At 36.4% G+C, this 12,990-nt stretch overlaps 1 protein-coding gene across 4 annotated transcripts in view; it reads right to left on the reverse strand.

Moving 5' to 3' along the window:
- Positions 1-10,242, reverse strand: part of LOC123519810 — a 31,333-nt gene extending 21,091 nt beyond the window's left edge. For 2 of the 4 annotated variants that reach the window (XR_006679097.1, XM_045281327.1), the window contains exons 1-3: positions 10,140-10,242; positions 9,990-10,045; positions 9,778-9,865 (exon numbers count right to left, since the gene is read on the reverse strand). Coding sequence is in view for 1 of the 4 variants with exons in the window: in XM_045281327.1 (XP_045137262.1) it covers positions 9,778-9,865; positions 9,990-10,045; positions 10,140-10,155 (160 nt within the window). In the remaining 3 variants the exon portion in view is untranslated. Of the gene's footprint in view, positions 1-4,859; positions 4,882-9,777; positions 9,866-9,989; positions 10,046-10,139 lie in introns of those variants that run through there. The other 2 variants (XR_006679098.1, XR_006679096.1) reach the window with 2 other exon arrangements.
- Between the last annotated feature and the right edge of the window lie 2,748 nt (positions 10,243-12,990).

The following is a 12,990-nucleotide window of genomic DNA, read 5'->3' on the forward strand; positions in this document are numbered from 1 at the left end:
ATACACATACACCAAAATTCCTACAGGGGGCAAATCCTACTTCGCGGTTTTTCACCTTTCGCAGGGGCTTCTGGTTAACCACGATATACGAGGGATCACTGTATATACTCATCTTGGGGTAAGGTCACTAGCAGAGTGCAACAAGGATCAACGTTAGCCCCCATTATGTTTCAGATTTATGTAAACGACATTCACATTCAGCTGTCATTATTTCTCTTGAAAGAATATGTTACCACTTTATTAGCATTATTAATATCATCTTTATTATTATTACTACTATTATTATTATTATTTATTATTATTATTATTGTTGCCTATTATTATTATCATTATTACCCATTATTAGTGTTAATATTATTATTATTACTATTATTATTATTATTATTATCCCTACTATTATTTTCTTTATTACTACTATTTTCATCACTAAATTTTACAGTTTGTCACTAAATTCTGTTCTTATTATTATCTTCATTACTATTATAATTATTATTATCATTATTATTGATATCATCATTATTATTATTATTATTACTATTATTGTTATCCTTGTGTCCTTATGTTCTTTTTATTACTGTATTATTATTGTTATCATATTATTATTGTTATTATTATTATAATTATTATTTTTATTTATATGATTAACTTTGTCACTATTGTAAGTGAGTCTTCTAACACTTACACATAGCAAACATAGGTGAGATCAGGTAAATGTATTTTCTCTTAATATCTTTTCCTTTTCTCTCCCTCTTCTTTTCAATGTTTTAGTTAATACTGTTCTCTTTGTTTAATTCAGTGTTTTCTATTTTGCTTTTGTTTGAAATGTTATATATATATATATATATATATATATATATATATATATATATATATATATATATATATATATATATATATATTTTTTTTTTTTTTTTTTTTTTTGCCCATAAAGTTTTTACTTGCAAAGGGCTGTTTGTCTTATGTAATTTATTTGTTATTCACAATCTGTAAACAAATGGTAAACATAATAAAGTGTTTAAAGTGTTTAAAGTGATAAAGTTATATAAATTTATCCGCTAATGATGCAAAGCTGCTAAGAGTTATCAAAACCAGAGAGGACTGTCTGCTGTTGCAAGAAGATATAAATAAGATCTCTGAGTGGAGCAGGAAGTGGAAATTGGAGTTTAATGCCAAGAAATGTCACATAATGGAACTAGGAAAGAGTAAGAGAAGACCGGTATGGAACTATTTGATGGGAGAGGAACAAATAATGAAGACTAAAGAGGAAAAAAGATCTGAGAGTGATCATACAGGAAAATTTGAACCCTTAAAAACACATAAGCAAGATATTTGGACTATCATATAAAATGTTGACTAATATAAGAGTGGCATTTCATTACAGTAAGCCCCCACACTTGGCGAATCTCATCTTGGCAAAATTCACTTTTGGCGGTAGGGTGGCCATGGAGCACCGAGTACATGCTTGGCGATTTGAATTTAAACTTGGTAGCCGCACGGCAAACCACGCGGCTCTCCGGTGACGTCAGACCTCTCTCTAAACCTATCAGAAAGCAGTGTGAGAGTCCCCTTCAACCATTTTGTTTGTGCTACCCTCTGTTCTGCTAGCGTGGGAATGAATTGTGGTGATTTACCACTAACATGGCCTCTACCAGCGCAACAGGTGGTACCAGTTAGGGTAAGGACAATGGTGGTGGCGGCAAGGACGAAAGTGGGCGAGGGAAACGGATGGAAAAGCGGGAGTTATAGCCTTTATATCATGTCTTATTAGCTTTATTTATTGTTTATTGGTCTGTTTTGTACATGTGTTCTAATATGTGAAGGAAAAAGATTTTTCAGCTCGAAAGATGATATTTTAGGGGTCAAAAGAGAGACTTTGGCAATGACCAAAGACTGACTGAGGCATTTTCTAGGCAATTTATTTGGTATAAAGAACTTGTGCTTGGCGAAATTCGTATTTGGCGGTAGTTTCGCCAGACTAATTAATTCACCAAGTGAATGGATAAAGATATGATGAAAAAAATCATCACAAGCATGATACACCCAAGGGTGGAATATGCAGCAGTGGTATGGTCTTCGAGCTCTAAAAAGGATATAAGAAAACTGGAAAGGATACAGAAGATTGCTACAAAGATGGTTCCGGAATTAAAGGACCTCACATATGAAGAACAACTGAAGGAAATGGGACTGCTAACCTTACAAGATAGAAGAGAATGTGGGGACCTAATAACAATGTACAAGATAGTAAATGATATTGAAAAGATAGACAAAGAAGACCTGGTGCTGTTGACAGAAGAAGATGGAAGGACAAGAGGACATGAAAAGATCAGGATGAGGCAGTGTGTGAAGGATATTGGAAAATACAGTTTTCCACACAGAATGGTGGAAAAATGGAATGCATTGGATAATGAAGTTATAGCACATAATGTGCATAACTTTAAGGAAAAATTAGATAAATGGAGATATGGAGACAGGACACTATGAGCCCTGGTTCAATACAACTAGGTAAATAAAAGCCTTTATTTTGGCTTGTTTATCATATCATTTGTATTCATCTGCAAGACCATGCAGGAACTATGGATTTATAGAAAAGAAAAAATCCCATTATGATTCCCCATGATTGGTTAGTAACTGACCAATCTGTTATTGAACAAAATTCGCTACCAAGGGGTCCGTTAGTGTCAGGCACCACTACATTCATGCAAGAAGGTGCACCGGCTCACACTGCCGAACTCATTAAAAATTGTTTAGAATGGATTGACATTGACTACATGAAAGATCAGCCAAGTAATAGAACTGATTTTAGCCCTATTGAGAACATCTAGAGGTTGCTGAAATACTGATTGTAGGGCTGTGACACCTCCATAACAGATAAGCTCATCACCCATATTCATGACATCTGGGGAAACCTGGAACCTTCCCTAATACAAAACCTAATTTGTCTTTTCCAAAGCATTTTCAGAGTTGTCTTAAGAGGAAAGGCAACCCAACAAAGCATTAAAGGTAAAATAAATAATATAAAACTAAATATTCTCAATATTTTTCAAGCATTATGAAGCAAAAACAATGTGCCTGGATGCTGACTATATATATATATATATATATATATATATATATATATATATATATATATATATATATATATATATATATATATATATATATATATATATATATATATATATATATATATATATATATATATATATATAAATAAATAAATAAATAAATATATATATATATATATATATATATATATATATATATATATATATATATATATATATATATATATATATAATTACAACAGGTCATTCTTTTGCCAAATGTGGCTGTCAGTTTCCTTACTGTTTGAAGGAAATGCAAAATTTTGTCTATTTTTATTTTTCTTGACTAGCTAAACAAAAACAAACTTCACCTTACCCTAACTTAACTCTGCTTCTGGTGCAGTAGTGATTTTCAAAACCATCAGTAAGAGGCAATAATAACTAGCATGCAGGAAGAAAATGTAAAACTACAGAATAATGCCTCCTCTTTTTGCCACCAGCTCCCTCCCTAACATCATTAAACTTGGGGACATGTTGTGAAAGCCAAATAGACCAAATTTTTTTAATTAAAAAAACTTGCCAATCACTCCTTCATAAATAGGAAGATAATGTGTCAAAATCTTTGAAATTTCCAAAATTTATGGGATCTCCAATAACTTTATTCCTTCATGTTTCTCTCCTTTAAGCTGGTATCACACAGGCACTTTTCTTGCGATATTGTGTCATGTGACACCATTTTTTATGAGATGTATGAGATGTCGCAGGAGAAGGGAGATTTCAATCAACGTGGCGTCCACGGAAACTATTGAAAACTCTTGCAGATTTCCTATGATTGAGAAAAAGTGGTTGAAAGTATATAGTGAATATACTGTATCACATATAATACTGTAGTATATTATCATTTAATTGGTGTTAGGTATCATTACTAGATTATAAAAATCTTATCCCTTCATCTTATATAGTACACTCGACCCTCGAAACAATGGACCTCCCATCAACGGATTTCAGAAACTACAGACCAATTCTGGAGTCCGGTTTAATCTACGGACGAATATTAAAATGTGCGCGATTGTCCGTTCCCGGCAAATTATTGTCCGGTAGGTGGCGGGTCAGTCATGTCATCAGCTGTTGGCCGCCATGTTTAATCTTCAGTCCATGCGTTTTCAACCAACAGCGAACATTGTCCAGTGCTTACCACGGCTTTTTTATGCATTTGTACCCTTCCCACAAGTGCTTAACCTATCCAAAATGCATCCTAAACCTAGTAAACCAGTGAAGCGTAATCGAAAGGCTCTTCCAGTGGCTGCTAAGCTTGAACTAATACGAAAATTAGAAAACTTTACGTATTTTATGTACATTTTATACAGTTTTTTACGTACTTTTGCAAAAGAACAAACTTTTGCAATCTACGGACAAGGTCGTGCACGCATTTGTCCATTGTTTCGAGGGTCGAGTGTATATATACCAATTTTAACTGCTAATATGAGCATGGAACATTGATTTGATCTTGTTGGTTGTTTACATTCTGCTTTCTCCTGACATGGCAGTACTACTTCGAATCAAACCAAGAGATCATCTACTGCTGCATTATCAACCATTATGACTCAAATTACATAGGGAAGACAGGCAAAACACACCTTGATTGACTTAGTTCAGGAATAGCCACCCGTGTGGAATAGCTTGAATCCCAATTGTACTTCCTAATCATCTAGGGAAAGCTTTATGAGCAACCTGCCATACTGGCTGCCTCTTTCTCTAGCTAACCATTTTCGTGTCTTCTTCTTCCTCTGCTGCTTTGCTCATTCTTCTTGCAAAGCAAGTACACAGACTCCCACTGCTGAAATAGTTTGGTTAATGGCATCCATGCTTGTACACAGACTCCCACTGCTGAAATAGTTTGGTTAATGGCATCCATGCTTGAAGATTTCACTTCTGCTGTTTGTTTTGTTGTTCAGCTGCAGTGTGTGGCATTGTTGTCATCTTTCTTGAGATGCCATATGCTATTATAGTAAAGACACAAACAGTACAGAATGTCACAAGAAGCATTTTGAACCTCCCTTGGACTTGATATCTATCTCGAGCATGTGCCTTTAGTGCATAACTGCTACATGGCAGCTTCGTTTCTACTCAATATGGAAAGAGCCCCAACACCGATCTGCCATTACCCAGCTGCCTTCTATACCAGCCACATTTACATTCTGGTCTGCTAACCCGGATAGAATCTACCTTCTCGCCCGGTATCATGTTTTAGAAATACAGGTAACTCCTGCTTAACGAACGTTCACAATGAAATTTCGCTACAATGAATGTTTCCTTTTACTACCATCTGCTCGTATAACGAACACCAAACTCACTTTAACGAAATTTTAACCAATACAGGGTCCAGCACCAGCTCGTCATATTACGCTCAACGTCACCAAAACGCCCTACAACCAGCCCTACAATGTTGCCGAGTGTTGCTAAGAAGACCAGGGAGTCTCTTACTCTCTAAGTGAAGCTGGATATTATTCACAGACACAAGAGGCGAGAAAACTAATAGCATTGCTCGCCACCATCTACTGTCTCTAACTATTTTCATGTCAGCAGACTCTATTAAGAAGGTTGTTGAGACCATATCTTCCTTGCAAGCTAAAAGAACCATCTGAACTCGTGACTCTGCAATGGATAAAATGGAAAGCCTTGTGGAAATATGGTACAATGATGCATCCTTTGTTTACATTTCACAGGTTGCCAGCTAGTGTTTTTCCTGCTCCACTCTCCCTCCCTTCATTAATTTAAGATCATCAACATTATAAAGTTACTTACATACAAACATTAGTGTATATTATAATCACTTAGACTTAAATTAAACTGCTTAAATGTTTAACTTCATCATTTTTACTTTCATTAAACTTTTTACTGTACTATGATGCACTCTCGCTTTGTTTACTCTCAATAGAAGCTCAAGTCAGGGGTTAAACTTGTTATAATTGGTTCGCTTTTTTTAGGAAAGTAATCTGTTCGTTTAGCAGGGGTTGCCTGTATACATGCATTCTTAGGATGTGTCAGAATAAAACTGTGACTGTAAAACCCTGATGAAGTGGCAGAAATGGACTAACATATGATTTGTTTCACGAGAGGAAGAAGTGTGGGGAGAAAACTCATAGTGCCAAGCATATGATGAGTTAGGTGTTAGGGTTAGGGTTTCACTCATTGCTGAGATCAATTTGACCTTCCTTGGGTAAATCCAGGTTGTGCTGGGGTAGGTACACCAGGCTGGGTGTCACCCATTAGGATCAGTTAGGTTAGTTTGTGAATTAGTTGTGTGGTTCTATGGCATATCAGCCCATGTTGTTAAGTGAAAAATAAAATAAAAGGATAAATACATAAATGTAAAGCATCAGCAAATGTTTGTGTGGCACTCCTGGTGTTGTGTTGTGCTCCATCTGTTCACATCCACACTGAGCTTCTGATATGTTTGTGACCGCTCGCGCAGCTAAGCTATCACCCCTGTAGTGGGTTAAACTGCTACATTATTGCCTGTGATGTATCATCAAGCATGCAAACACATAACAGGATATCACAGGAAAAGAGAGACCGTGAGTTACAGGCTTTACTTAATCCTGAAGGCATCACTGCAATCTCATCTGTTTCTAAAGCTGAACTCTCTTTTTCAAACCTTTGACAAACAACCTGGGATGAATCTGGGCTTGTCCCTCTCTCTAACTATTTCATACCTTCAATTAAAGTTCTTTGTAATGATGTTTTCCATACCACTGCTGGCCTATAACCTTGGAAGGCTTACGGACCTGATGGGATCTAAAAACTTTGCTTCCGTGCCTGCATCTTGCCTGGCCACACTCTTCCAACTCTGTCAATTGACTTCTACCTTTCCTTCTTGCTGGAAGTTTGCCTACAATCAGCCTGTTCCTAAAAAAGGGTGATCTTTCTATTCCCTCAAACTACCGCCCTATAGCTTAAAATTTTTTTTTTCTTATACCATGTGGGCTTTTCACAGGAATTTATGGGGGTACCTCCTATCTCAAAGCCCACCCGCTAGGAAACCGTTGCCCCGAGTGAGGAAGCCCAACCTACACTTGGACTGTGGGCAGGATTTGAACCCGTGCGCTTGGAGACCCCTCGGATCCCAAAGTACACATGGTTCCACTGTACCACAGCGGCTCTAAATTTTTTAATGTATCCTCATTAAAAAGATTCTCAAACATCTGTCACTTCACAATCTCCCATCTGATGCCAGTATGGTTTCCATCAAGGCCACTCTACTGGTGATCTTCTGGATTTCCTTGTTGTGTCCTGATTATCACCTTTTAGAAATTTTGGTGAAACTTTTGTTGTTGGGTTAGACACATCCAAAGCACTTGAGTGAGTCTGGCACAAAGCTTTAATTTCAAAACTGCCTACCTACAGTGTCTATTTTTCTCTCTGCAACTTTATCTAAAGTTTCCTTTCCAACTGCTCTATTGCAACTGTGGTAGACGACCACTGTTGTTCTAAATCTATTAACAGTGGGGTTCCTCAAAGTTCTGTTCTGTCACCCACTCTCTTTCTATTATTCATAAATAATCTTCTTAACCAAACTTCTTGCCCTATCCACTCTTATGCTGATGATACCATCCTACATCTTTCCACATCCATTAGAGACAACCAACTTTTCAGGAAGTCAACAGATCATGCAGAAATGCCACAGAGCACCTGACATCTGATCTTTCTAAAATTTTTGATTGGGGCAGAGAAAACTTAGTGTTCAATGCCTCAAAAACTCAATGCCTCCATCTATCAACTTGCCACAACCTTCCAGACAATGTTCCCTTCTTCTTCAATGACATTCAGTGGTCTCTATCTTCTCCACTTGGTCTTTCCTTTACTCATAATCCAAAACTATTTGTCTCATTAACTTCCCTCCTCTAACTGACTGTCTTCATACCCTTTCTTACCTACAAAATGTTGCATCTCTTGCTATCTTATATTGCTATTTTCATGCTAACTGTTCTTCTGATCTTGCTAACTCCATGCCTCTCCTTCTCCTGCAGCCTTGCTGCAAAAAGGCTTTCTTCTTACTCTCACTCTTATTCTGTCAACTTTCTAATGCAAGAGTTAACCAGTGCTCTCAATCATTCATACCTTTCACTGGTAAACTCTTGAACTCCCTGCCTGTTTCTATATTTCCATCTTCCTAAGACGTGATTTCTTTTAAGAGGGAGGTGCCAAAACATTTGTCCCAGACATTTGGCTAAACTTCCATGGATATAAACCTTCTCAGACATATAATACAGTAAAAACACTACCTAAGTATATAACTGTGATGTGCACAGGGTACAAGGATCAATTCTGCAGATTAATCCTAGGGAAAAGCTATGGCTATCTCCATATTATCCTTAATTTCGATTTCTATATGGTGTGTGTGTCTATATATATATATATATATATATATATATATATATATATATATATATATATATATGTGTGTGTGTGTGTGTGTATTATTTTACTTTAACATGAACAGCAAGTTGGCTTTCATTATTCTCATCTTAAAGACTTTGTCCTTCTGATCAATTTGAAACCATACATACCTGTCGTAAATTGTTATTTATCAACTTTTTTAAAGATTAAACTCACTGCTGTATCAATGGTGGGAGGCGACACACCACCATGTACGATGGACATGCAGGCACTGAGGAACGCCGTTTTGGTGTGTGTGTATCTTACATTATCTGCGCAAGTGCAATATATTATAACGGTGATTGGTTCTTTTGTTTCAACATGAAACCAGTAGCCAATAATGAGAAAAAAAAAAAAAAAATTTTTGAATTTATTCAGCAAATCATAATGTCGCACTTCAATGTGTGGCAAGAGAAGCGGTTCAATTTGAAATATTTGAATCAGTCTTAGGAAGATGTCACCATGTGTTGGGTGTAGCGTGCACTACTTCCTTGCTATTCACCAGTTTTTTTTAAATGACGAGAAAAGTGTAAGCAGCCAACTGCGACACCCATCTTCTCTCAGCGACATCTCCAGCAATGAGGAAGGACTGGACCACCAATAAGGTAATGATTTTCTATGCATATCTTAGCCATTGTAGTTAGGTTAGGTTGGGTTAAGTTGGGTTAGATTTTGGTTAGTGAGGTGAGGTGAGGTGAGGTGAGGTGAGGTGAGGTTAGGTTAGGTAAGGTTAGATTAGGTGAGGTTAGGTTAGGTTTAGATTAGATTAGATTAGGTTAGGTTAGGTTTGGTTTGGGTTAGATTAGGTTAGTGCATATTCATTGAAAAAAAAAGTAAAAATATACTGTTTTACCGGAAATTCGCATATCCACAACAGACTGGTGGAGGAGGGGGTGGTAAAAAAAAAAATAATAAATAAATAATAATAACTACTGTTTCGCAGCAAAAAGAAAGTGCATATTTATTAAAAACAGGTTGAAATCTTACCAAAAAAAAAAAAAATTGGTTCGTTTTACTGCAAAATCGTATTTCTGTAAGAGCCAGAGTGGGAGCGAGGTTAACAAAAACTATGGAACTGTAACAGAAACGAAGTGCATATTCATTCAAAATAGGTCGTAATCTACCAGAAAAAATTATTTCATGTAGAAGTGAACCGTTCATGTTATTGTAATATATATATATATATATATATATATATATATATATATATATATATATATATATATATATCCCAAAACTGCTCTACAACTATGTAGTTTCATGGTGAAAAAATAAGAAGAGAAGCTTGTCTCACCTAAAGGACCTCCTGCAGAAGCTCGCTTCCTCATTTCTTCCATCTTTTTGTTTTCCTCCTTCTGTTTCTGTTTAAACGCCTTCTCGTCCTGGAAAGAAACGACGAATAATAATAATAATAATAATAATAATAACAGCTAAGAGATAAATCCTCGTGGTCACCAGGGACCCTAAGTCAATATTTGGAACAGTTCCATGACGAGGCACACTCACATCATCCATGTCTGAGTTCTGCTTCTTAGGAGCCTTCAGGGGCTTCTTCTTGCCTCCTGGAAAGAAAGAAACACACCAGCTATGAGTACACTCCTAAAAGGTGGCTTGGATATCATCAGTAATGATTTACTTCATTATTGATATAGGTACCTTCTCTGCCTGACATGTCGAGGATGGTGGTCGCTAACGGAGAGAGATAAGAGAGCGCGAGTGAGAGTACGCGGTATTATTCTTAATACGAAAACTACCTTTTCTATGTGAGCAACCGAAAGGTTATTACCAAGAATTTGGCTTTATTATTAGCACAATATCCATTTTAATTGTTTTAGAGCTATGCGTATGTACAAATGAATATATGTAAAAAACTGAATTGAATTTCACAGTTATGCACCTATTGATATTTCTACCAAGCATTTTTATAGATAGAAATTATTTTCAAATTTACAGTTGGATCAATAACATAAACGTATAATCTTATACAAGTTAAAAAGTTAGTACTGAATATATTATGTTTCGCGACCTCTGGGATTGGTAGAGGGAAGAGGGAAAATCAAATCAGTGCATCGAGTTCTACAATCTACGAAGCACTTGTAATGTACGTAAGGGTGTGTATGTGTCTGGTATAAGTGTTTTATAATCAGAAGGGATATGTTTCATACTTTTATATTTGCACGAAAACATATGTCGTAAGACACATAGTTCTTATAGGTAATAAGTCCATGCTAGGTAGTGCATCTATCTACCTAGTAGTACGTACATACAAAACGTAACTCAGAAACTTCATGTGCAGTAATTCTACTACCCATGTAATATCATCATCCCAGATTTCACCATTGTATGTAAGTACAGATAGTACAACCATCACGTTAAACAATTTCATTTGAATATACACTGGAAAGCTAGGTTTATGTGAGGTATGATACTTATTACTAAATACAAAGACAAGGCCAACTCCTACTGCCACTACTGCCTAAACCTCCCATTACACTTAGACAAAACACACAAATGTGTGTGTGTGTGTGTGTATTCACCTAGTTGTATTCACCTAGTTGTAATTTTACAGGGCCTGGGTATCATACTCGTGTGGCCCCGTCTCCATATCTACACACATCCAACTTTCCTTTAAAACTATGCACACTCCTTGCTGACACCACCTCCTCACTCAAACCATTCCACACCTCCACACATCTTTGTGGGAAACTATATTTTTTCACATCCTTCAAACATATTCCTTGGCTATCTTTTTACTATGCAATCTTGTAGTTCTACTTAAGTTTTCCTCTCTCATCATCATTTGCTCATTATCCACTTCATCCAGTCCATTCAACAGTTTATAAACCTGTATTAAATCTCCTCTTTCTCTTCTTTGTTCCAAGGTAGGCAAATTCATTTCTTTTAATCTCTCCTCATAGATCATTTCTGCCAATTCCGGAACCATTTTTGTTGCCATTCTCTGCAATCTCTCCAACTTCCTTATATGCTTCTTTTTATAAGGGGACCAAACCACTACAGCATATTCCAATCTTGGTGTGTGTGTGTGTGTGTATTTATCTAGTTGTAGTTTTACAGGGCCTGCTGGGCTTTTATGCTCGTGTGGCCCCATCTCCATATCTACACTTATCCAATTTTTCTTTACAACTATGCACACTTGTTGCTGATGCCACTTCCTCACTCAAACTGTTCCAAGTCTCAACACATCTTTGCGGAAACTATATTTTTTAACATCTCTCAGACATCTTCCCTTCCTCAGTTTCTTACTATGCGATCTTGTGCTTCTAGTGTCCTATATTCTTCTCTAAGGATTAGTTTCTCATTATTCACTTGATCCATTCTGTTGATCAATTTATAAACTTGTATTAGATGCCCTCTCTCTCTTCTCTGTTCCAGGGTTGGTAGGTCCATAGCTTTTAGTCTCTCCTCATATGTCATCCCCTTAAATTCTGGAACCATTCTTGTATCCATTTTTTGTAGTCTCTCCAATTTCTTTATGTGTTTCTTTTTATAGGGGGTCCACACAACTCCTGCATATTCCAATCTGGGTCTTATTTTAGTACTTATCAACTTCTTCATCATTTCTTTGTCCATGTAGTGAAATGCTAATCCAATATTCCTTAGCAAATTATATGTCTCTCTGAAAATTCTATCAATATGGCTTACCGATTGAGTGTTTTCTTCCATCGTCACTCCCAAGTCCTTTCCCTTTTTTACTTTTTCTAGTTCTACTCCATCTCCCATCATATAGATTCCCATTGGTCGTCTTTCACTTTTTCCCATTTCCATGAAATGGCTTTTGTTCACATTGAATTCCATCTCCCATTTTTTACTCCATTTCCAGATCTTGTTTAAGTCTTCCTGCAGTAATTCACAATCCTCTTTTTGTTTCATGACTCTGCACAGTTTCGCATCGTCCGCAAACAGATTTATGTAGCTGTTCACTCCTTCTGGCATGTCGTTTATATATATGAGGAAAAGTATTGGTGCCAATACTGACCCCTGTGGCACTCCGCTGTCTACTGCTCTCCACTTGGACTTCATATCTTTAACTACCCCCTCAAGTAATTTTCCATCCATCTCAATGTGCTTCCTTTTAAGCCACCCTTGTCCTCTAACTTCCATAGTAATCTTTCATGTGGCACTTTATCAAACGCCTTTTTTTTAAATCAAAACAAATACAGTCAACCCATCCCTCTCTCTCTTGTACTCAATCAACTATTCTAGAATAGAAACTCAATAAACTTGTTACACACGACCGTCTTTTTCTAAAACCAAATTGGCTATTTGATAATAATTTGTTGTCTTCAAGAAACTCAATCCATTGATTCTTTATTACTGTTTCACGCATCTTGCATATTACACTAGTTAGTGATACCAGTCTGTAATTTAAAGGTTCTTCCTTCCTTCCTTTCTTATACATGGGAACCACCTCAGCTCTTTTTCCATTCAACTGGTACTGTTTAATTTTCTATTGAGCATTTTATGATGTATATAGGACTTGCTAGTT

Source organism: Portunus trituberculatus, chromosome 46 (genome assembly GCF_017591435.1).
Source record: "Portunus trituberculatus isolate SZX2019 chromosome 46, ASM1759143v1, whole genome shotgun sequence".
Taxonomy (NCBI): domain Eukaryota; kingdom Metazoa; phylum Arthropoda; class Malacostraca; order Decapoda; family Portunidae; genus Portunus; species Portunus trituberculatus.